Below are 26303 nucleotides of genomic sequence, written 5' to 3'. Positions count from 1 at the left end.
CGTGGGATTACTTTATTTTCCCTTCGCCTGCCAGGGCCCAGGACTTGCCTGTTGTGTTCACCATGACAGCTCCAGCACCTTGCAAAGTGCCTACGCCATTGTCCCCATGGTAGGGGTTCAGTAAATACCAGTTTCATCAGTGAACGATTGAGCTGACTTTTAACTTGGCTTGTGTGGCATGAAGCCACACTGTCCTCTAGAGGTGCTCCAGGCAATTGGGCCTGACCAGCCCCTGAAGGTCTCGGTATGGGGCCCAGACACCCACTGCATTTACGTGGAGCCCAGCAGTTGATGGGAGGGAGTCTGAGCCCAAATTGTGGTTGGGGATCATCCTGCTCGGCCCTCTCTCATGGCCTGGGGCATGTTCCCTAAAGCCGGCAGAAATGGATAAAGAAATGAATGGAAAATCTTCATAAATGAAGGTATCTGAAAGATCAGCCAAACTGAGTATCTGGAGGTAAAAGAATGGCAGTTGCAGCCCCAATGTGAGGCCAGGTCCCAGCACCAAGACACAAGTGAGGGACACAGCCAGGTATCGCCAGGGACCTGCAACGGCCTGGGAGGCAATAAGTACCTAAGACTGGTGGCGTTGGGAGGGCATGGCAGCTGGGGCGCCGAGCAGATGCCAGCAGGGCTACAAGGCAGAGCCCAGAGCGGGCTGTCCTTTCTGCGGACCAAGTGCGGCGAGAGCTCGGACCAGTGCAGTTTTCTGCTGGTGAAGGCGGCCACGCGCCACGTGCGGGGTGGGGGGAGGCTCGTTCTAAATAGAAAAGATGACTAATGTCCTCAGATCATTAACACTGGTGGTAGCATACATCTCTCAAGGGAACATCTAGGTCTCAGGGCTCCAGGCCTTAGAGATGGAAGTGGGGCATGTAAGCTTCATGAGAACTGGATGTGGTCTCTAGTTCTCTGCTGCATCCCCAGTGCCTAGTACAGTGCTTGACACACGGGAGGTGCTAAGTACGTATCTGTTGGGTGAATAGGTGCGTGAAGGAAACAAGGGGAGGGCGCAGATAGGAAGGGCTTTGACAGTCAGCTCGGGGTTCCTGTTGGCCCTTGGGCGTGGGCCAGGAGGTCACTGCACCAACGGGGCTGGCTGGGAGCTGGGCCCAGAGCCAAGCACTGGGGAGCACCCACCTGTCCGCACAACCTGTGCATCAGGGAGGAAAGAGGCCAGGAGGCCGAGCCAGGCTGGAGGAGCCACGAGAGAAGGGCTGGAGAAACAGATGGAGGGGCAGGTGGGAGCAGCCCAGGAAAAGACGCTGAACAAGGATGTGTAAGCGGGTGCTGGGGACGATGCCAAGGAGGAGTGTTTCCAATTTTGCCAAAGAGAAAAACAACTCTCGGTGCACCGCGTCTGGTGCAATCTTGCTGCTTATCATTTCTTTGGTTACCACTTCAGGCTCGTCGGCACCCCAGAGCACTGGCATACAACTGGGCTTGGTACCATTCATCTGAAAGGGTGAGCACGGGGGGGAAGATGACCTCTCCCCTGAGGCCACATGCTCTACTTAGCATGCAACAGGAAGGCCCAGAGTTTGGCTTCCATCTCTCCAGGCTCATACTCTAAGGCCGGGCAATGCACCTGGCATAATGTGGTGCAGCTGAGGTTCTCTCTCACACGGGCCATGACAGAGAGATGGTCCAAACCAGGAATGCCCAAGCTGGCAAAGCAGCATGTCTGGGAACTCGGAATCAGAGACCCCCACACGCAGAGTAGGGAGCTACCCAGACACAGGACATGGGGGAGGGAGCTGCATGTGAGTTCTTGGAGCAGCTCTGAGACAGGCAGATGGCTAACTTGGGCTCCACGAAGCTCATCTTTGGGGCCACTCAGGGTCTCTGCGGTGCCCACAGACACTGATGGGCCACTGAGAAATGAATGGTATTGGCTGCACCAGAGTCAAGGTTTGAGAGACGGTCCTGGTGAAGTTCTTCTCTGAGGAGCGGGCCTGCCTGTCCATCCTGCATGGCACAGGCACCTCAGTGCACCTACACCACGTGGGGGTCCTGTGACCCTCTCTCAGACGGTGGGAGAGGGCAAAGACAACACACTATTTGGTCAGAGCCACGGTAGACTCTGGGTCAGAGATTCATACCAAGCTATAGGGCCAAAACAGGTGTGAATTATTTTATCATCGTTAATAATTATGGTAATAAACAATGAACACCGGGGGCACGTACCATGTGACAGTGCCCAGACAGCATATGGAACACAGCAGGCACCCACGGACACTTGCTGACTGAGCCAGGCACTGTGCTAAGCCCTTTACATGCATCAGTTTGATCCACCCCACGAGGGAGATGAAGTTATCACCAATTAACAGAAGAAACTGAGGTGCGAGAAGTGAAGTGACTCGCCCAAGATTACAGGACTCATTAGTGCAGGCGCGTGGGTCGGTCGCTGACACTTGCCTCTCCCTCACACCTGCGCAAGCTCAGCCAGGGGCACGGAGGCCTGAGCCTCTAGCACTTGGCTGCCAGCGAACAGACGAGATGCAGACACTTTTCTTGGTGTGGCGGGACACATTTGTGATTTCCTGCTCTGTGGACAACCCGCTTCAGGGGCTGCACACAGCAACTTCATGGAGCATTTGTTCCAAGTGCTCCCTGTCGCCATGGTAACCCAGAAGCCTTTCAGGCTGGCACTGTGCACATGGCCGGCATCCATCCCATCTGGGGTGGGAATGTGTCACCATAGAAACAGCTTCCCCCCACCTTAACAAAGGGCCGTTTGATAGACACGGGGGAGGGGCTGGGAGCTCAGGCCTGGGAGCAGGACTCACCTTGGCCAAGCTGGCAGTAAAGAGCACGCACTCGAAGAGCTGCCCCATCCTCTGCAGGAACTCGTCCACGTGTGGCCGCTTCAGCACATACACCTGCAACGGCAGGAGACAGCAAGCTGGTCAGTGATAGCAGTTACTGGGGATGGCCAGGGGCCCAAACACCAGTGTAGGAAGATCTCCTAAAACGGTTTCTGCCTCCTGCCCCTGGGGTCTGTGTGCGGGGCACTTCACGCCAGACACGCCTTAGATGGGGCTCCAGGTCTGAGTTTGGTGCAGATGCCTCTCCCAAGGGAGGAAGGAAAGCTGACCATGGTCCTGAGGGGTTCGGGGATTTTCAGAACCAGCGAGTGGCAGGGTTGTGCCCTGTTGGTGAGATGTGACTCATTCGTTTCATGTGTGGTTCTTGGCACATGCTCTGGGTCAGGCTCTGCGTCCACACGGGCCATGGCCTGGGGGCGTCCTTCTGCAGGTCCAAGCCTGGCCCAGCAGGTGTGGGGTTGCTCTGTGGGTACTCGGACTGGAACCACTTCCTCGTAGGAAGGCCTGCAGAGGAAGTGCCTCCCTTGTGGGCCTGGGAGGGTGCCCTGGACACTTTTACCAAGGTCCCTGTGCCTGGGCTTGGTGCAGAAATGGATGCTTCGGGGGATGTGAAGCCAGCCTAATCCCAGGTCCTGGAATGGGATGAGCCATCAAGCGGGGCCCCCGAGCAGAGCGGGGCGAAGAGGAGCCTTTTCTAAGGGGCTGGGCTCTGTGCTCCTGACTGGGGAGCCGGAGCAAGTCTGAGGGAAGAGGGAGACGGGTGAGAAGGCAAGGCTGGTGAACGAAGACAGAGGAGGTAGGAGGAGGGAAGAACTAATTAAAACTTGAATAAATTCCACTCGAAATTAGCCACTTCCCTAAAATAAACCAAACATGTTAAAATGCAATCCAATTCGTATTCGCTGAGCCCCAGCTCTGTGCTCAGCCTGAAGCGGTTACAAAGATGAATAAAACGTAGGCCTTGCCCTTAAAGGGCTCACAGTCTACAACGGACATACATACACATAAAAAAATATCAAAATAAACATGCTTACTGAAAATTATCGTAGAGGGAACGATTAAGGGCCATTGATTCCCTTCTCAAGGGGAGGAAATAACAGAAGGTAATATTTGGCCTGGACCTTAAGGGATGAATAGGAGTTCACCAGGCCAATAAGGATAAATGAGCTACCAGGCAGGAAACAGTATAAGCATGAGACCTGGAATGAAAATACTTGGGGTGTTAGAGAACAGCCAGAGCCTGCAGCAATCAAGAGGAAAGATGGGCAAGTGTGAAAGACAGGTGGGGGTGTACGCGTGGGGCCGGGAGAGGCAGAGGGAGCAGCTGGACATCCTACAGGACGAGTAACAGGGAAACCCGGGGCTCTGAGCCACACAGAGGATGTGCTGCTGGCAGGGCAATTAGAGAGCCAGGCCTCGCTGGGGAACTCGTGGCCCACCGAAAGAGTGCAGCGCGCATGGGTCTGTGGCTGAGGGGGCAGTGAGGGGCCAGAGGAGCGGAGTGGCCTGGGGTGGGTGCCAACTGGGCTCTGCGGAGCTGGGAGGACGGCTGGGGGCAGGGGGCAGGGCCTGCGGCTGCAGTAGCTCCAGGTGCTCACTTTGCACCTGAGGCTCTTGGTGCAGGGAATGAACGGTGTGGCTTGTGGTCCTCAGTCTCCCTGGGCACACTGCTTGGGAAGCAAGTTTTGCTCCATGCACAGGGCAGGAGACTGATTTGGGAACTCTGGTGTTGGTGCCTCTGGCAGAGAGGAGGGTCCTGGGCCCGGATGCCGGCGTGCAGGCCCGCGTCCCCGTGCAAGTAACCAAGAATAGGCCCATCGGGACCTGCACAGCCTATCCTGGATTACTTGAACGAGGCCACGGCCTTCGCCAGGGCTTTGGTCCTCCTCTTGGCGCCTGTGGCTTCATTCCCTCAGGAAGGAGAGTTTCTGATCCCAGCCCTGGTGCCCTGGGGTATCTATCGCCAAGTGAATCATAGAACAGTCTGGAGGGAGGCTGGGGGAGCTGGGCCGGCTCCTTCAAGAATGGTCTGGCCATAGCGGGTCAGGCCCCGAGGGTCATGCTCACAGTCACGAGGTATTAATTTCTCTCCTAATTCTTGCCATGTCAGTGGGCAGCCTCTCCTTCGTCTCATTACTTTGTAACTCGAGCCAAGATAATAAATGCAGAAGCCTTAACTGCTTCTCAGACGCTAAGTTAATTCAGTTGATGTTTTTGCAAACGTTAAATGCCCAAGAGCCTGCCGTTTCTTGGCTCCCCGATGGCTTTTAAAAGCTTGAACTGTGGAGATGCCTAGGACAAAGCTGCCTTTTCCAGGGTCAGCTTCCTGGCAGGGGAGAAAAGGGACGGACTTATCAGGAAAAAAAGCCCTGGGCAGGGGGCAGGAGACTGGAAGTTTCATTTTAATTCTTCATGTTGTATAACCTTCAAACCACACTTTCTCTGGCTGAGTCTGTTTCCCTAACTGCACGATGAGGTGGCTGGACCAGCTGACTTCCAAGGCCATGCCGTTCTGACATCCTCCACTCAAGGACCAGAGACTACTGACATCATTAAGAAAAGACATCCTGTTATGGCTCAACACCGAGAGAGATTTCCCTCCCTGGGATACGAACATATCAGTCCAAAGACTCTCACTTGAAGCCTGCGGGGTTGACAGGAAGATGGTCAGGTCACCTTCAGCCTCCACAGCTATTTTTCCTACAATGTTTCCAAATATGTTCATAAATGAAGCTATTCCCAGAGGTGCTTCATGCAGATAAGGGAAAAAAAAAAATCAGAACAAAGATGCATGTCAACTGACTAGGGAGCCTTCATTCAACACTGCCTGCTGATTCAAAACCTCTCACCCTTCTCCCTTTTCTTTGGGGTAGGCTTTTGCTAAAATTCACTGGAGAACATGATGCAGGAGAGGCAAGATCAGGCCGGAGAAGCTGGCATTAGAAATGGACACCTTTTCCTGAGAATTCACCATAAGTGGGTAACTTGTGGCATTTTCCTGTTGCCTGCTAGGAGAGTAGCCGAAAGCAATTAGATGAGGAAGTTAATTAGACCATCAAGCTAGACCAGTGGGGGATATGGAAACTTCTAAAAGTCTGCATCAAATCAAAGGACTATTTGAACTTGCAACCACATCTAGTACTTACAGATAGATTATAATTTCCCTTACAAACTCAGTATAAAACAAATTCATGAGTGAAAAAAAAGCAGAAAACCATTGTATTTATTTTACCAAGTTTGCTTTCTTTTGATTCGGTAATAAGATTATTACTGAAATGGGAATTTATACATAAAGTTCAGAAGAAATGTAATTACTAAAAAATGCTAATTGGAACTCAGATTTAGCTTTGACTTCTTACCTGATGTATTGTTCCATCAATTTCAACCGGAACAATAAAATCAGCATTACTAATAGGCTGGAGAGAAAAGAAACTATAATTAATATATCTGAAAGGATGAAATAACATTGGAAATTTTAGCAAGAAGAAAGATCGCCTGTACCAATGTTTTTATCATTGGAAAAAACAGTTCAGAAGGATGCTGAAGCATGCCTGGGTTCCTTAAAATAAGCACAAGCAGGAAAGCACATTATTTTTTTCTTCTGAATATCATTACATTTTCAGCAGGTTGGTCTAACCTGTTTATCACCTGCCTTGGCCTCAATGTCTCACCGCAAAAGGTGGGATAGCCTGGCTAGGGGATGGTGCTCCTCAGAAACTCCAGCTCCTGGCTGGCTGAAGTCCTGCTAGGATAACAGGGAACCATTGTTGGCCAGCAGGGGGAGACGATGAGAGCCCATGGTCCTAGAGGACTGAACTACTAGGGGGCAATAATGAATACAGGACCTACAAGTGCCAGCTGCCCTGTGATGGGCAGGAGATGCTCAGCCCATGGACACAAAGCAGGGCCGAGGACTTGTGGAGGTGAAGTCCGAAGCCACACACCATGACCTCGGTTTCTGCTCTTTGCCGGAGCTCCTGGGATGGTCTCATGAGTATACATGGCTCCATCCAGTCCTGAGCATCAGGGATTCCAGGACCAGCCTGCCCTGGTCTACGTAACATAGCGGCCAGCTCACTCACACACTGCTGGCTGTTTACAACAGGCTGACAATATTAATAACATTCAAGTTAACATTCACATATGATTCTTCAGCAGTCACTATGTTCTCAGTGATGGACTCACATATAATTCTAAATGAATTCCCACATATTAGATAGAAACTACTCAAATGAACAGGCCCAAGAGAATCATCAGGCTGCAAACCCTTGGGACAGGCAGGAGAGAGGTGGAGGGATGAAGAACATGTATGGTGGCCACTGGGCAGGGGTGTTGGGTCCAGGATCTCTGGTCACACTGAACTGGGATCTGCCTTTATGCCCCTCACTATACAAACACACATTCTTCTTTGATAAGTACACTGAAGAAATGTGGAGCATACAAGATTGCAGAATCATTACTAAGCATGCACTAGAGCACCTTGGGCTTCAGATAACAGTTTATTCACTTCTAGGGCTGGAAGGCTAAGGGTGAGTTCACAAATAAATAATTTCACAACTAAAATACAGAATCATTCTAAAAAACAAAGGGAGACTGGAGGAAGAAACACTTACAAGCTTCATTCCCCAGCTCTAAGCAAGTACCCGTTCTTGATCCTGTCACGTGTTAGTGTCAAGGAGGCCTTGGTGCCAAAGCCAGGGTCTCCCCTAGGGCCTGTGAGCCTGTGTGTTGTACGGTTACTTGTACATGTTCAAGGGGAGAGGCTCACAGCTTTTGGATTCTCAGAGGGCTTTGAAATGCATAGAACGTTAAAAACCAAACAATAAAGCATATTCTGCTTGTAAACAGAGGCAGGCCAGGGCGAGAAGAGATGAGAAGATGCTGTTCACATCAGCTTGTCCTAGGAATGCCCTGAGAGCAGGCCCTGGAGACACCGAGGGCTGCCAAGGCCCTGCCTTTGGAGCCAGGAGTCCTCAGTAACTTTGGGCGGTCTGGCCAGCGTGGCCCATACTCACAGAGCTGCGTGGGGGGAAGCTGTCTCGGCAAATGACCCCTGCTCTAAAAGGCTCCTCTCCAGAGGGCCTTGAAAAAGTTCTGTGCAACTTGCTCATAGTGGCGGTGTGTGTGGGAAAGGCTTCCAGTGCCTTTTAGAGCTGAGTTGGGCCATAAGGTGACTGCAGCCCCTGGACCAGTCCGGGAAGGGCCATCGATGTTCTGGGGAATGAGGTGGTACTATACGCCCCAGTGGCCAGACAGGCCACTTCTCATTGCTAAAGGCAAACGTGGCCCTTCCTGCCCTCTCCCAAAGGACTCAAAAACAAGCACCAGGCCTTGCCCTGCCAACTGAAGCCTCTGTTTAGTGGGAGCAGGCACAAGGAAAAAATTTGTGGCATTTAGGTCGCAGGCTCTTCCAGTTCCCATACAACCATCAAGGAATGACACTGGTTCACATGAGACACATACCCCATCATGGATGGTACCTTTCATGCCTCTCAGTGATGTAAGGGAGTCCTGGGATGTGGATACAAAGAGGAATTTGGTCTAACTGGCCAGCGATAGTAGAGCAGTTTCATCACCAGAAATACCCCGAAGGCAAATAGCATCAGGATCCTAAACATCCACATCTTCTCCCCAGTATACCAATCCCCCATTTCCAAAACTTTCCATTATTTGCCTCTTTGAAATAATTGATTCCATTTCAAAAAATGGAAAATGGTTAATTAACTCATTTCTTAATTGAGTCATTACAGCTGTTCTCCATGTAGGTCCTCTGGTAATTTGTAATTAATTCTTGCTCTTACTCTGACTGGGTGATGGAGCGTGAGGAAGGTGATAGAATTGAGACTGTCCTATGCTCACCTGGACATCAACAAAGCCCGGAACCCTTCAGTAGGGAAGTCATGCACGTGGATACTCATTTAGCTGGGAAGCTTACAAAATCCCCAGCAACCTTTTATTATGGAAATAGTCAAAATAAATGGCTGAATCTGTTCAGATGCTGTAACTTGGGGAGTCTTCTTAAGTGCTGAATATCTCAAAAATTGGTCTGGGAAAACGTCCAGGATAGCAGGTTGCTTTGACAGTGCCTCTCCTGCCCCTCCCAATAAAACATATGGCACCCTGGTTACCTCGGCAAATACACAGCAGTGTCCTGGGGCACTGGGACACTGCCGTGTGCCACCTGAGGAGCGTTTCTGCAGGGGTTAAAGTGTTGGAAGCTCAGATCTCATAAATAAGAATGAGGTCTCAGTAATATTGGCAGCCCAGTGTTTTTTCCCCCAAATTAATTAGGTTAATATTCAACTACTTGAGTTAATGTTCACCTGAGTTAATAAACAACTGTTATTGGGATTTCTTCATCAACAATAAGTCATACACTAATAACCACAAGCTTTCGTCCAATTGTGACCAAGGCACAGAGATCATTGATGGTTTTTTATGTTGATTTACCTTAAATGAGCTGTGCACCAATGTTTCATCTAAATCAATGACCACACATTTCTTTCCATAGTCAAGCACCGTCACCTCTGGAAGGAGGTATTTAGCTGGTGGCTAAAGAAAAAAAAATCACTATTATTACCTTGATGTAAAAGACAAACCAATCCCCTTATTATCGTATTATACTATGTCAATGAGGTTGCAAATGAAACCAAACATTTAAATACCTGGTCAAGCACATCACGGAATTTTATTAAAATTAATCGGAATAAGTAGTTTGCAACTGAAGTTTTACCAAATACCATGTCATTGTCTGAATGGCTATTATGAGAGCCTAGGCTTTGGAACCAGGCAAACCTTGGTTTGTCAATATCAGCTCTGTCTCTTTTTTGGCTGTAAGTTGGGATAATAATACCTATCATGAAAGGTTGTTGTTATCAGCTATAATTGCAGTATAATGCCCATATTCTGTCTGGCACATATATGGTGGCTATTGCTATTATTAACATGGACTACACAAAAACAAATATTTAGTTATGTATATAACTATATATAATATAATGTCAGAGCTATACTGGAACCACAGTATTTTTATTTTTTTTGTGATTGAGATTTTTTAAAACTTGAAGCGAATCTATAGACCCAACAGCACAATGCAATCCAAAGTGACCTCCAAGAATAGGAAACAGAAATAAAACTGGTCCACGTTCAGCACCCTGCCTTGTACCTGCCGCACTGTGGTATAATAAAGTGAATGTGGCATTTTTACCTCTTGGATTCTGTCTCTTGAAGTTATACTTTAATCCACATGCTGTGTGTTAATTAGAACATCTATTTATATGTCTTTGTAGTTGCTGACTCTAACCTCATGATAAAAAGGTCGTAAAGAGTTAATAAAACACTAGATACTTTCAGACAACCTCATTCTTGACTTAAGAGTATTTATGTCTTTGGGCCTTGCTTCATTTTACAAATGATTTGAAGTATTTTGGTTTACTTTGTGACATATTCAATATCCAGTGTTAACAAGCTAATTTTCTTCCCTGGAAGAAGGTCAAGCTCTGTTCAAAATTTAAGGCAAAACAATACATAAGAAAATATCTGTCCCTAGCCACTGAAGAATGAACAATTTAGTCTATCAAATAATAATAATAAAAAGAACAAAATTAAATCAAGAAGTATTACCTTTTAAATGGCCTTTTTTTTGGGGGGGGGGGCTCTAAATTGAACCTTAGTCAAGGATCTAGAGAATTTTGGACTTTAGCTGGTTCAGTAAGGACAGTAACAGGCGGTCATCAGGTTAGGTAAATTTGCAAGTGTGATGATCATTCTGGCAGGGAGGTACTGGGCAGGGCTGACCAGGATGAATCAATGTGTGGGGACACGGCATTTCTCATTCTAGAGGGGCTCTCTCTAGTGAGTGTGGGTGCTTTGTCCTCTCCAGCATCATCTAGAAGAAAAAGCAAGCCTTTATGGCTTTCCAACGCCCTTGGCTCTAACAAGCAGTATTCCCAAACTTGCAGTCCTGGGGAGAGAGGTGCCTTAGACACAGGCCATGGGATTCAGGGTCCCAGGAAGGACTGCATCCATTATAAATCAGCAAGCAAGCAGGTTATTAAAAAAATTAAACTGGCAAGAAGAAGTTGTATCTGAAAAAGTGCTTTAAAAAGGCAGGGCATGACAAACTCTCTAAACGAACATAAGGATGTGGGTTATTTCTGTTGTTTGGGTCATAACAGAAAGCATGCTTGTGACTATAATAGAATTTGTTTTAATGTTTTATTATTACAATTATGTAATAAAACACATAGACATGAAAACACACTATTTGCTTTTCCATGCCCCCCCACCCCCCTGCACCCCCATTCCTTTCCCCAGATGTTTCCCTTTTTAGTTTGGTGTGTATCTGTCCAGTCCTTGCTCTATGCATTTATACACTAAAACAACAGTTTAACTTTATGTAATTGTTAGCCTTGAAAATAAGGATCTAGAAATTCTATCCCTCACATATCTGAAAACATCAAAGATCTGCCCAAAGTAGCTCAGTTATTTTCTAAACCCAAGAATAAAAATCGCTTTCTTAACATATTTAACCCACACTTTACAAGCGTTCTCTGAGTTAACAGTAAGCAAAATGCCTCACTGTGCTACTCGGACAGAAAAGGGCAAGAAGGGTGTTAAGCAAGCTATTGATTTAGCTTTTGTGCTGCAGAGAACAAGGTGGGGGGATGGGCTAGGAGGGTTCCATCAATCCTTCGCCCGTTTCTAAAAGTACACAGCTTCTCTGAGAGCTTGGCTTTGGATGAATGCAAATTCTCCAGACCATTGGTAAGAATTCTTCTGGACAGCTGTGTCCTTGGGACATGCAAGGACACTATATAAATGCAATAGTGCTTTGTTACTTCAATTGATCTGTTTAGGTGATGCTTGAACCATTAACAAAAAAATATCCTGAAGCAGATTTTCTCTTAGGCCATCATCACAAAGCTGAAGAACAAGAGAAACACCAGTTATAACAAGATGAGCCTTTTATATACAAAATCTCTTGCTCCAAAGCACAGAGAGGGCATTGTGGGGTGGGGGGCTGGGGATGAGGGGGTCAGAAAGCATGTGGTGGGAGGGGGCGGGGGAAGGAACCATGGCCTGCGAGCCAAGGTTTGGGAGTTCTCTTCCTGGGAGGAGATCTGTAATATTCTGTCCTTGGCAGTGAATGGGCAGCCATGAATAGTAAACTCTATAGCTCCTTTCTTTCGAGTACCCATCCCTGTAGCCTCTCAAATTGTACAGATGTAGTGCCTCTTCTTGGTACATTCGTTTTTTAATTTTTATTATTATTTTTGTACTTAGAGCTCTCAGGCTCAGTGTCTGCACACTGTGCTCCCCCAAGTCTCAGAGTTCAGGGCAGAGACCTCAGGGCCTACTGCAGGAGGGGGCAAAGGAAACTCGAGACCACCTTTAAGTAGAGTAGTTGCTCTGCTTATGGGTTCTTCACAAGGTCTGGTGGAAGAGAGTATACTACTGCTTCTTAAAAGGCTAAGGCGAACAGCATAGAAACAATGGTTAGAAAACACATTCCTCTTCTCTCGCATCAGCATTTTTATGGCTCAGCTGTGCTGTTGACCTTGTGTTGTAATCATTAGTGTGGCATGTGATTCAAGTGAGAGTGTGGGAGCAGGAGGAGTTGGGTCACAGCCCCGATGCTCACTTTCAGTCACAACCACCCAGACCTTCAGTGGCTTCTAAACCTGTCCCTCCGCATTGTCTTCTCACCCTTCAATACCTACTTTTACTGGACAGTCCGTGAGGCTTCCAATAAGACGTGTAAAGAGCCCCAAATACCAGTTCATAGCTGGGACACAGATGTTACTAAGTGGGACCTTAAACATCAAGTCCAGATGAAGCTGTCATTTCCAACAGGTGTTCCAAAGATGGACTAGTTAATAAAGGGCGTTGAGACCACTGACTTGCCACTTGGAAAAGGAAACAAAGCTGGATAACTACTTCATGCCTTACACCAATGTACATTCCAGATGGACCAAAGATTTAAGTGTAATGATGGAAACCATTAAATACTAGAAGAAAACGTGGGTCAGTCATGGAGTAGAGAGACCTTTCTAAGCATAATGTGAAACTCTGAAGCCATAAAGGATAAGATCAGTACATTTGCCTATATAAAATTAAACTTGTCTGTGGCCAAAATGTTTATAAACAAGGCCAGAAGATATATCATAAATTTTGAGGGAAGTGCTAATTTCCTTGAAATTTAAAAGGGTAAACAATATAAAATCTAGAAGAAATGAACAGGGAAGAAGAAAGACATATGGACAATACATTTGGGAAAAAAAGACTTATACTCATTCAAAAACAAATACAAACCAAACCACAAGTGCTGGCGAGGATGCAGAGAAAAGGGAGCCCTAGTGCACTGTTGGTGGGAATGCAGGCTGGTGAAGCCACTGTGGAAAACAGGATGGGATTTCCTTAAAAACTAAAAATGGAACTGCTTTTTGATCCAGTGATCCCACTGCCAGGATTATACCTGAAGAATCCTGAAACATCAATTCAAAAGAACCTATGCACCCCTATGTTCACAGCAGCGCTATTTATAATAGCCAAGTGCTAGAAACAACCTAAGTGCCCATCTGTAGATGAGTGGATCAGAAAACTGTGGTCCATTTACACAATGGAATTCTACGCAGCAGAAAGAAAGAAGGAACTCCTGCCATTTGCAACAACATGGATGGAACTAGAGAGAATTAAGCCAAGTGAAATAAGCCAGGCAAAGAAAGAAAAATACCATATGATATCACCTAATACAGGAACTAATAAACAACAGAAACAAATGAGAAAAATTGAACCAGAGGCATGCAAACAAGGAGCAGACTAACAGTGACAGGAGGGGAGGGGAGAGAGGGAGAAGGGGGTAAGAAGGACAAGGGTCTAGTTAAGGAACTAGTATAAATGACCCATGGACACAGACAAAGGGGTGGGGATTGACTGTGGCAGAAGGGGTGGGCTGGGTGGGTGGGGCAGCAATGAGGGAAAAATGGGGCAACTGTAATAGAAAAACAGTAAATAAATAAAAATTGAAAGAAAAAAAGAAAAAATAAACAAAAAAACAAATACCATTTTTTTTTTTTTTTTTACCAAAAGGTCAATACCATTCTTTACTTACAGATTAACAAAGATTAAAACGTTTGCTAAGGGAATAGGCAATCCCACACGCTCTTGGTGGTAATGTAAATTAGGCTTTTGGAGGACAATGTGGCTTTATCTACCAAAAATGTAAAGTATATCCTTTGATCTAGCATTTCCACAACAGGGACTGATCATGCAGACGTTATTACTCAAGTCCATAAACACACATGTACAAGAATATTCACAAGAGAAATATTTAGCAATAGCACCAAGTGGAAACAAAGTAAATGTAAAACCAACTACATGTAAAACAATGAGGCAGATGCTATGTACCAACATTTAGAAAGATGTTCAAGGTATCTTGTTAAAAGCAAAAATTTTTTTTTTTTTTGCAAAATGCTCATTTGCATAAGTATGGTTCCGTTTATTTAGACCATTTCTGGAAGGATATATAACAAACATCAAAAGTGATTGTTCTAGGGTTCTGGACTTCTGGCCAGTATGGAGGCCTAGACAGATACACTGTATCTCCCTCCACAACTAAGAAGGAATACAACTACCTCAAAACTAGAGACATCCAGAAGTTTCTAAAAAATCTAGCTGCATGGATGTCCAACAAACAAAAATTTAAAGAAATACTCATCTAGACAGATAGGAGGGGCAGAGAAGATGTGGTGTGGTGGTGGCAGCGGTGGTGGCAGCGGCAAGCCGGCAGAAAAGTGCTGTCAAATGTTTTAAAAAGTTGGGAGGGACACCTGGGGAGCGCTCCCAGCACCAGACCAGACCTCACAGTTCATGGTCCTAGCGCTGGGGAAAATAAAACCTCATTGCTTCTGACTGTGCAAACCAGAGGGGGGTTGGGGTGGAGGAAGAAACTGCCGATCTCTCAGCAGAGTCCACTTGTTTAAAGGGCCCCCACAGTCCCAGAATGTCCACAGACCCACCCACTCTGGGAACGACAGCCAGGGCAACAGCTAGAGAGGCACCAGGCCCATATGGAAGTGGGAGAAGTGCCTGGAAAAGGGGTGAGTGCTGAGCAAGTGGCATTGTTCCCTCTCAGACCCCTCCCCCACATATAGAGCCACAACATGGTGAAACGGGTCGCCTGTACTGACATTCCTAGGGCTCTGCCCCTTACAACGTAACAGGTGCGACAGCTCTACCTAAGACACAGAGGCAAACAAACACAGGAGTCTGTCAAGACGAGGAGACAGAGAGGTATGGGCCAACAGGTTCCAGTGGGAGAACTAAGCCAACCTAACAGATGGGGAGATAGCCAACCTAACAGATGTAGAGTTCAAAACACTGGTGATACAGATGCTCACAGGCTTGACAGATATGCTTAAGTATGGCAAACACATAAGGGAATAAGTGAAGGCTATGCTAAATGAAACGATGGAAAATCCACACAAAACCAATGGTGAAGGGAAGGAAACCAGGGTTCAAATCAATGATTTGGAACATAAGGAAGAAAAAAAACAGTCAACCAGTACAGAAAGAGGAAACAAGAATTGAAAAAAATGAGGAGAGGCTTAGGAACCTCTGGGACAACTTTAAACATATCAACATCCGAATCACAGGGGTGCCAGAAGGAGAAGAGGAAGAGCAAGAAACTGAAAGCTTATGTGAAAAAATAATGAAGGAAAACTTCCCAAATTTGGCGAAGGAAATAGACATACAAGTCCAGGAAGCACAGAGAGTGCCAAACAAGCTAGACCCAAAGAGGACCACACCAAGAAAAATCATAATTAAAAGGCCAAAGGTTCAAGATAAAGAAAGAATCTTAAAAGCAGCAAGAGAAAAGCAGAGTTACCTACAAAGGGGTGCCTATAAGATCATCAGCTGATTTATCAAAAGAAACCCTGCAGGCAAGAAGGGACTGGTAAGAACTATTCAATGTGATGAAAAGCAAGGACCTACAACCAAGATTACGCTATCCAGCAAAGCTTTCATTTAGAATGGAAGGGCAGATGAAGTGCTTCCCAGACAAGGTGAAGCTAAAGAAGCTCATCATCACCAAGCCATTATTATATGAAATGTTAAAGAGACTTATTTAAGAAAAAGAAGATCAAAACTATAATATTAAAATCACAACAAACTAACAACTATAAAGAACTGAATCTAAAAAATAAAAACAAAATCCAACTCAGCAAACCAGAATAGGAACAGAATCATAGGTACTGGGATCATTTCTTGGCTTATCAGCTGGGAGGGGGAAGGGGAAGTAATGGGGAAATGGTGCAGGGCTTAAGAAGCATAATTGGTTGGTACAAAACAGACAGAGGGAAGTTAAGAATAATATAGGAAAGGGTGAAGCCAAAGAACTTATATGCACCACCCATGAACATGAACTAAGGGGGTGGGATTGCTGGAGGGAAGGGGGGTACTGAGGGGTGGAGGGGAGCAAAGGGAAAAATAAATTGGGACTACCGTAACAACATAATCAATAAAATATACTTTAAAAAAGTGATCGTTCTAGGGAGTTGGGACCAAGTTGGGGGGATTTCTTTTCTTTCTACTGGAATCTTTCAGTGTTTTGCTAAACCATGGGCTTGAATGATTGCTTAGTGAAAAATCAAAACACCAAACCTCTATATATACATAGAACAGCATGAGAATGAAAAAAGTGGGGTGAGGTGAGAGGCAGAGATGGAGGACTCCTGCTGGAACTACTCTGGGCACCCACAGGCTGAGGGGTCTCTTTCATGTTCAGGGCCTGGAAAAAGCTTTCAGGAGGCTGTTGGACCTGGTGTGCAGGTTCAGTACAAGTCTGGATTGCTGGTCCCATGGTGCAGCATTCCAGCCTCTCGGGGGCTCCCAGCACTGACCAGGCCCTGCTGTGGTCCAGAAAGGGCAGAGCTACTTTGTTTATGTGACATGCGGCTTTGATGGGTGGGTGCAGGCTTTGCAGGGGATCCCCAGGCTCGAATCCCCAGGGCTGCATCACGTCTGTATACAGATCAGGCACTGGAGGTCCCATCGTGCCCATCAGCAGAGCTGCTTTTCTGGAGGCTATCATTCAAAGATGCAAGTTACTTCAGCCAGGCTTTGTTTTTCTGCAAGATATTTCTCAGATTCATAAGGCCGACCCAGTGTCTCCTATATAAGAGGCAGTCAGCAGTTTGTTGATCTAACACTGGGCTAAATTATGCAAGGAATCTTTTCCCCCTCGGCTATTTTATTCCAGGGTTCTAGAATGGGTCTAGGTTTGTGGGAAATTCATCTTTCTCAGTAGAGTTTTTACCCTGACAAATGCTTGATTCAGCACCTAACTTTATAGATAGCAGTGAATTAATACTTTGAGAAAAAAAACAGTGCTATTGGAGTATCAGAGGTAGGGAGATGCCAACTGTCATCTGTTTATAGGTACCTTTGCAGAAAGAATCAGTATATGAAAGACTTTGTATGAAGGCTAAAAAGAGACCTCTGGGTTATCAATCCTACTGGGGATTGTTAACATGTGAAAAAACCCAAGGCAAGATAAATGGACAGATCTTAGTACTGCTCCACCACTGGATAAGAGGTCATGCTGCCTGTCAATCTTTTTGATCAGCCAGTTCCCCCAACGAAGTCCAGCCCCCCAGTTGTGCTGACAAAGTCAGAATCACTCCACAAACCCTTGCAACCTGTTCATAAATGGAGAGTTAAAGTTCTGAGAAAAATAAAATTATCAGAAACATTTTGGGCAATTTAAAAATGACATGTGCCCTGGCTGTTGTGGCTCAGTGGACTGAGTGCCGTCCTGCGAACCGCAAGATCACCAGTTCAGTTCCCGATCAGGGCACACGCCTGGGTTGTGGGCCAAGGCAACTAACTGGCTGATGTATCTCCCACATCGATGTTTCTCTCCCTCTCTTTCTCCCTCCCCGTCTCTCTAAAAATAAACAAAATCTTAAACAAATAGTGACATGCATTACCAAATTTGTAGTCAGCCTGTACTAATGTAATGGATTCCTTTCAAATGTAGGCTTGCCGTTGCTCTTGGACGGTCCCAGAAAATAGGTGGAAAAGTCCAAGGGAAAACAGACAACAGGTGTGAATCAGACAATTTGAATAAGATAAACTTTTGGATTAAAATATCAACTTATGGTCATCTTTTAAAATCTAAATCCTCTCAGGTCACAGGATTGCCAGAAAGGTCTTGTTTGTTAGAGGAGCCTCAAAAGCAAGGTTTTTTTTGGAGTCAGTCACCAGAACGGCCTCAGGACTAATGGCTCTGCTGGCCAAGCAGGAGGAAGCGAAGTAGTGGGGACAGGGCATGTCTGAGGGGTGGCAGGTCCCGGCTGTGCTGGGCTGAAGACAGAATGGGTGGCCCAAGGGAAGCCCAGATGGGGCAGTTACAGCACAGCCAGCTGGTGGGAGTGGGGGGGGGGGGGTTCTGCAAGGTCAGGGGCAATTTTCTGATCTCAGAGCAACGGCCAAGCTACTGACACTGGTGAACAAGTCAGAAATGGTCTGCTCATCTGGGACATGGGCTTGGGGAGCCCAGTTCCACTGGGACAGTGCCTGCGGCAAAGAACCATGTCTGGGCACAAGTATGTTTTCCCAGGCTATGGAGTCAGGGCTAACGTGCTGGGTGGGGGAGCACAGCAAGCTGCCTTGGCTTATTCAGCCTCGGAGGGTAGAGAGAAAGGAAAGGGGGAATTTGGTGGGGAGATACTGGTGGCCCTGCTGTTCCTGAAGAAGGAAACTCTGTAAAGAACTTCCTGCTCACTGTTTATAAAATGTAGCCTCATTTTTCTGTCTAACAGAACAGAGCTGTTTATAACATGTGATAAAATGCAACATAAGCAAGAACATTGAAAGCAATCTTTTATATTAGTAGGCCCAAAGCTGCAAGACTCTACGAATGTTTAAATAAAATTGAATAAATATACATACACTTGGTATGGGAATGACCTGCCTCTGGTCACCCTAAAGAAAAAGAAAAAAAAAGTCATTGTCAGGTTTGAAGAGAAGTAGGGCATACATTCAAAAGAAATGTCAAAGCACTTTGGAGTGTACAGCAGGCCTGTGATTTCCCACCCTCTCTACCTTGGTGGTATTGAATGGACAGGAGGAACCCAAAGTTTTCCCACAGTTAAGGCCCTGCGTGCCACTCTGCCTCCCAGACACCCCCGCCCCTGACAGACCAGGCTGGGTTCCTGAGGCTCATTAACCACCTTGTTTATGTGAATCATGCCTCCCTTACTCCCCAAAATTTAATCCTTAATTGGAAATTAAAAATGAAAACCCATATATTATTTTGATCCATGACTCCCTCTAATAACTGGCTTGTTTGTGCTTTTAAGTAAGTTTTTCCCTAAGAAGACTAAGCTTTAAGTCTATATAACAGGCAGGGAAAGGAAGACAAGTTCATCAGATTACAAGGAACACCGTGGTCTCTCCTGTTCTTCTTCTAGGGAGGACTAGGCACAAGGCAAGGTACAAGAAGTGCCCTTCGAGCCACAGGCATGGGACAGCTTTCCCTTTGAGGGGAAGAGGACCTGTATTCACAGGGAATGTCGAGACAATTCAAGTCCCAAGGAAGAACCTCAACCATTTTCTCAGCTGTGAATGCCTGCCGTTCCAAACATGGTTGATGGAAACACTTCATTTTAGCATCATTAAAAAATGCTCATAAAAGAACAAATTTATCTCCATTGGGCATTTCTATTTTCTGTGCTTCTTTTTCTTTTTTAGATGGTGGATGGGAGGCAAGATAGCAGCATCATGGTTCCTGATAAGGAGACGCTCTCTTTCAGTCTTTGACACCGAACGCTCTGTGAAAAGTGTAACTATCTTTTATTAAGGGAGGTCTGGTGACAGGGGTCTCCCAGAAAGGGGCCAAAGCTGACTGTCCACCGTGGCAGGTGGCTCTCGCTTTTCTGAGCTCTGCTCTGACTCTAAGAACCATTTAGCAACTTCCCGATTATCTCCAGACCCTGGTCATCACCTCTTTGGTGTAACAGCAATAATCGTTTCCTCTGGAGGTAGTCTTCGTGGCTCTTTCCTTTTCCTTGAGGCTGGCCTTAAGGACTCTGATGGCCTGCTGCCACTATCCAAGGCAGAGCTGTGCTACTCTTCAGCACAGTGGCACCATCAAATCCACCCCCAGGTTTCAAGAACATACACAGAGAAGCTAATTTCTGAAGCTCTTAAATAATACTGTTTCCAGCTTCGGGACTGGGCAGCGCACTGCTCTTGGTCGGGGAGATTTTAACCAGAGGCTCACAAGGCCTCACAAGGTGGGCCCCTATGGAGTAGGGTTTCTCAAGCCCAGCACTACTGACATTCTGGACCTGAAGACTCTTTGCCATGGGGGGCTGTCTTGGATATTATGGGATGTTTAACAGCATCCCTGCACTCTACCCACTAGATGCCAGTAGAACCTTCTGTAGTGACAATAAAAAAGGTCCTCAAACATTGTTCCCTAGGGGGCAAAATTGCCTCCAGTTGCGAACACTGCCCTATGGGGAGACTGCACACAGCAACCCCTGCCCCCCACAGGTCCACTTTCAATGTGATGAGCGTATCAATTATGAGAGAGACAACAATAACATCCGAAGGGCTTGCCAAACACAGACTATGACCAATGGTGCTACCCTAGACAGATATTTGGGCTTGAAAATTACCCTAGAGGTTTACATGTATGTGTGTATGTGTGTTTGTACACACAAGGAGTATGCATGTGTTAATGGGTATCCAGAAACTTTGTTCGCTTTGTCCTCATCCTTAGACGTCCTCCTTGGTCTCTGCCATTGGGGCCTTCTAGGTGCTGACACATCCTGGCCTCTAGCCATGGGCTGCAGACACTTACTTTGGGCAACTGGCTTGCAGATCCAGAGTATAACTGGATGGTGGCAATGGCTGCCACCCCAGAGGCCATCTGTTGCATTCTGCCCACAGCCTTCCCTCGTCCTCTGACAGGCTGAGTTCCAAGCGACAGGGAGAGCTGAGGAGTCAGCAGAGGAGTAAGACCTAGAATCTGCTTCCACATCTAATGGGTCTGAGCTTGTGTCCCAGGTGTCCTGACCAAGCTGAGAGCAAGGGGCAGAGGGTCCTCTTCTGGGAATCAGCTGGTCCACTTTGACATGGGCTCTTTTTATGGGGCCTGGTCACACGGACTGCATACAGTCAAGTGTTATGCGAATGATGCATTACTCAGAGTTAACTTCATTCTTTAAAAAGCCATTCTGACAAATGCTAACTGAAGGAAGTCCATGAATGAACACTGAATCCAGGTGAGCTGAGCGCTGCCAGAGAACTGCCTTTAAAGGCTTCGACTCGTTGATACACACAGCTAAATAAATCCTCTAGGAAACTGTCCAGGGATGCAACACCTCTTCCCTGGGTCATTCCATCTAGGCAGGAACGATTTTAAAATAACTTTTACTATGACAGCAGTGATTCTCCTCTTTTTTTTAGTCTCTACAGGTCTAGGGTACAAACTATGTTCCCATCACTAAGAGCAGTTTTCTACAGCAATTTTTAAATGCGGGGGGGTGTGTGTGTGTGGCTATGGATAAAGCATCCTGAGGGGTAATATCAGAATCTGGGGCCATGATACCATTTACAGTGGAATGTCCTCATACTAATATTGCTGACATATTTTTTCTGCACCAATGGAGAGTAAGGTTCGATATCTGCTATGGCAATTCATCCTTCATTATTTTTTTTTCCTCCCAGATTTCTCAGCTATCCTTAGACATTTTTCTACAATATAAATGTGAAGTCTCCCTATCCAGAAACACAGCACATTTCTTCATAAATAAGAGCTACCATACCGAAACTTTTTAATAATTCTAATTTTTTGGTAGTGTTTTGGGTTTTTCTATGTAAAAATCATGTCGTCTGCAAGTAAAACTAATTTTGCATCTTTTCCATATTTGTACCAATTTTTTTTCTTATCTTATTACACCAGCCAGAAACTGCCAATGATGTCCCTATGTTGTTTACTGTTTATTTTTAGAAAACAGCTTTTTATCATGTTTAAATACTTTTCTTCTACTTATTTGACTGTACTATTGATTGGTATATAAAAGCTTATGGCTATTATACACTTCACATGTTAGACCTTTAATAATTATAAAATGTCTCTTTTTCTCTGTTTAATGCTTTTGGCCTTAAATTCTGTTTTGTCTAATATTAACATTGCCACTTTTGCTTTTTATTTGATCTGCTCTGTGCATTTTGCCCATCTCTTTATCTTCCACCTTAAAAAAATCACTGTATGTTAGATATTGGGTTGAAAACTATTAGCCACCTACTGTAACAGTCATTAGCACAGTTCATCAAATAATTCCAGTTCTCTTTCTTTCTGTAATGGTAGGATTACATTTCTATGCCCCTTGAATTACCTTGGCCAACAAAATATAAGTTAAAATGAGGCATGTTACTTCTTTTTTAAAAATAATGGTATAACAAACACTGATTATATCTTGTCATATAGTTAAAGTAATTGGCTTATGGTCGCATGAGTAGTAACTGGCATGGCCAGGCCACAAATTAAGCCCCACACTCTCAGCCACCATGTCATTCTGTCTTAGCTCAGTGCTTGACCCATGGGAATGAGGCATGTTACTTCTGAGTGAAAACTTCAAGAGCCAGTGTGACCACCACATTCCATTTTTCCTGTTGGGACAATCATGGAAGCAGACATGAGGCCTTCCTCAGTCTAGGTTCATGAATGAATGAGGATACAACAGAATTATACAATCCAATAATGACAGTTTTTAGTCACATGAGGCTATTAAGCCATAAAATGTGGCTAGTCCAAATTAGGATGTGGTATAAATGTAAAACACACCAGATTTTGGAGAATTGTAAGATAAAAAGAATGTAAATTTTACCTCATTTATAATTTTTCTATTGAGTACATACTGAAATATTATTTTGGACATATTATGTTAAATAAAATATATTACTGAAATTAATTTATCTTAAAATTTATAAAAATGGGGATACTAGAAAAATTTAAATGATATGTGGATCACACTATATTTCTATTGAATTGTGCCACAGAGCAGAAGGTCCAGCCCTCCCATGATAAACATGCAGCATGAGTGAAAAACACATTTAAAAAATTTTTAGGCCTCAAGGGTTTTGGAGGATGTTACTGACGGGGCGTAACTGAACCCACGCTGACTAATAAGTACATCTACTCATTGGTCGTTTCTCTTTTCTCTTTTGTGAAAAAAGCTCTGATTTTGTTTTCTAATTCTTTTTGCCAGTCTAAATTCTTCTCCTTTTGGGCCTCCCTTGCTGCTGCAGGACAGCCATGTGACCAAGTTCTGGCCAATCAGACATAAGCAGAAGTCTCCTGGGGTTTTCTGTAAAAGCCATTACTTTCCATAAAAGGGACAGACATGGCCAGACTACTCCTCCCTCTGTTTTTCCCTTCAATGTGGCTAGGATGGCTGAAGCTTGTGACTTTGAGATAATAAACAACAAGCATGAGGATAAAGGCAAACATGCTGAGGATGGCGGAGCAGAAAGAAGGGAGGACAAAAGAACAGAAAGAGCTTGGGTGCCTGATGGCAGCAAAAGGCACCGAACTAACCCCAGCAATGACCAGTCTCAGGCTTTTTATCTGACAAAAACAGTCCCCTATTTGTTTAAGCTGTTATCTGTCCATTTTTTTTACTTGCTGCCAAAATCATTCCTATCTGATATAGGTATATTCTTGGAAACATAAACATACGCAGCTGAATTTTTCAAGCCGGATAGTCTTGGTCCTTCGTTAGGAGAATTTGGTTTATTAAACTTGGTTTTATGCCTACTCTTTATGTTAGGTTTAGTCTTTATTATGCTATTTGTTCTTTTTCGCTTTCTTTAATTTTTATGGCTTGTGCACATTTCTGTTTATTTCCCCTTTCACTCTTTGAATTCTGAGGCTCTATTTTCTAATTGTGCTACTTGCTACATATAGTTTTATGAATAATTGTTACATTTATTCCTACATTTTCTATAATTGTAACTGAATATCAATCTCACCCAGATTTCTTTTGCGCCATTCTCTGAATCACTGTATGTCTGAAAATGTACATCTTTTTTCCTTAACAGATAAATGCTATCTTGATCACATATGGAATTTTTGTGATTCTTTTCTCTCAGTAGCCTATAAACATTTTTCGTAGCCTTCTGGCTTTCAGTGTTGCTGATGAGAAATCTAGTATAATTATTTTCTTTACTTAAAAAAAAAAAAAACCTGTTCTGGTAGCTTGTAAGATTTCCTCTTTATACCTAAATTTTAGAATGTAATCAGCATATATCTAGGTTCCCTTGCTTGCCCCTACTAATCCCGATGCAGACTTGGTATCCTTTTAATCTGCAAATTAAAGTTTTCTCAGCTCAAGAAAAATGTTTCCTCTGACTTTTTCTCTTTCTGGTATTCCTATTATTTGCGGGTTAGGTGTCCCAGATGTCTCCTCACCCTCACCCAATTACTATCTTTGGGATTCTGGTCTGAATTGTAAGATATTTCTTCCAGTTGCTCTTCTAGAACATTAACCAATTCAATTCTCAGCAGTGACCATTCTCATTCTCCTTTTTCTCAGTTTGTTTACTGAATTTTTTTATTTAGACATCATGGGACATTTTTTAAGTTCTAAAAGTTACTTTTGCATTTAAAATTCAGTTCCTGAAATATCATTTCCTGAATCGTCTGTTAATGTTCTCTTCTATCTCTTCTGTTACTTTGACCTCCGTAAGAGTCTCATATTCTCATTTTTCAGCTTGGACTGAGTGAGTGAGCACTTTAAGGCCCAGTAAGGAGTGATGTTTTCATGGTCCAGCGGGGCCCAAACTGACAAACCACAGAGAGATGAAGGAAGACCCTGTACCCTGGGGCTCGTCCAGGGCACAGGAATGGAAAGCAATTCAGCTCGTCAGTATAGCCCCTCCAAGAACTACACACACCAAGTGGGCCATGGTGGGCCAACCTCACAGGACTATACAGTTTATGCCTTTTTTCTAGGGCTCCAAATGAGGCAAGCAATGTCCTTGGCTGGTGGTCCGCCACTTCTCACTGAGCATTAGAGAATGAATCCTGTGCCTGCTCTTTCCCCTGGAAATGTCAGCAAAACTGGAGACCTAAATGCACTTTCCAGGCTTTATTGTAAGCTTACCCAGGTTTATTCAAAGAGGGGACTTAAATGGTCAGAGCCATGTGCTCAGGCTCTCATCTCCCCAGAATCGCCTTCCTTACACCCCCATGCACTTTCAAAATCATGTGTTTTCTAATCAGAAAAGTAATTTAAGCTTATTCTGTGAAAACTGAGAAAAGAAAAAGGAGAAACAAAACACAGAGGAGAGGAGAAACGCGTACATATAATCCTACCAGTCTGAGATAACTTCTTCATATTTTGCCATACATCATTCTAGTCTTATAAATGCCTTGCGGGTATATGTATGTGTGTATGACTACAAACATAATTATAAATAAACTCACCTACTATATTTTAGCCTTCTTCTCTGAAGTGATATATTGTGAATATTTCCCTATATCAGTCATATTTATGAAGCATCATTTTAAATAGCTGCATACTGTATGGTTACTCTATAGGTCTTTCATTGTCTATGGTTCATCATTAGGTTGCTTACAATTTTGCGATATTATAAGGCATTCTGGTTAATATCTTATTGTTAAATTTTAACACATCCACAATTATGTCAATAAGGTGGACCTACTTAGGGGAACAAATAGGCATACCTTTAAGGTTTTAAGATCAGATCCCAAATTTCCCTCCAGAAAGGTGTACCCAATGAACACTCCTACTAATAACCAATTTATATCCTCTGCCCTCCTTCCCACTACCTCCACACCAAACCCAAATATTACCTTTGATAATTTGATAATGGAAAAGGATCTCATTTAGTTTGTGTTTCTTTGATTACTGATGGCATTAAACAACTTTTTGTTTATCGACTGATTGTATTACTTATTTTGTGAAAAGCCTGAACAACCTTTGCTCATGTTGTTTGGGATATAAAGATTTATGACTTTTGTATCCTCAGTCTTGACTATTTTCATAATGAATAATCCCCTTTGCCTTTTTCAGTGATTTTTACCTGAACTTCTGTTCAGGTAAGCTTTTTGCTTATACTTGTGGGATGTCTTTTTGCTCATCCTTTTACTTTAAACTGTTTCGAGTTACTTTGTTTCATATATGTCTGTAGATAATATATGGGTAGAATTTGCTTGCTCGTTGTTACCTATTGTGACAACTGGCTTCAAACTTTTATTTGATACCTATAAAAGAATATATAACAAATATGTTTGTTACTAAACAAGGCAGTTAAATCCATTTATATTTATTATTGGCTCTTTTCCATGTTCCTGTTTCCTTTTTTTGTCTTTCCATTTCTTTGTCTGCTAATGGTTAACTCTCTGTTCATACATTCAACTTGCCAAGAATG

At 44.5% G+C, this 26303-nt stretch overlaps 1 protein-coding gene across 5 annotated transcripts in view; it reads right to left on the bottom strand.

Annotated features, from left to right (window-relative positions):
- The window catches only part of CTDSPL (CTD small phosphatase like), a 114139-nt gene that overhangs the window by 8176 nt on the left and 79660 nt on the right, over positions 1–26303 (bottom strand). For 3 of the 5 annotated variants that reach the window (XM_090284509.1, XM_090284506.1, XM_090284507.1), the window contains exons 3-6: positions 18786–18818; positions 9279–9380; positions 6188–6244; positions 2790–2882 (exon numbers count right to left, since the gene is read on the bottom strand). In XM_090284509.1, coding sequence (XP_090140635.1) covers positions 2790–2882; positions 6188–6244; positions 9279–9380; positions 18786–18818 — 285 coding nt within the window. The remainder of the gene's footprint in view (positions 1–2789; positions 2883–6187; positions 6245–9278; positions 9381–18785; positions 18819–26303) is intronic. The other 2 variants (XM_090284510.1, XM_090284508.1) reach the window with 1 other exon arrangement.

The sequence above is a fragment of the Furipterus horrens genome, unplaced genomic scaffold, assembly GCF_987537825.1.
Source record: "Furipterus horrens unplaced genomic scaffold, mFurHor1.1.pri manual_scaffold_7, whole genome shotgun sequence".
Taxonomy (NCBI): Eukaryota; Metazoa; Chordata; class Mammalia; order Chiroptera; family Furipteridae; genus Furipterus; species Furipterus horrens.
Note: the sequence above shows the minus strand (reverse complement) of the source record. Positions and strands in the feature narration are given on the sequence as shown.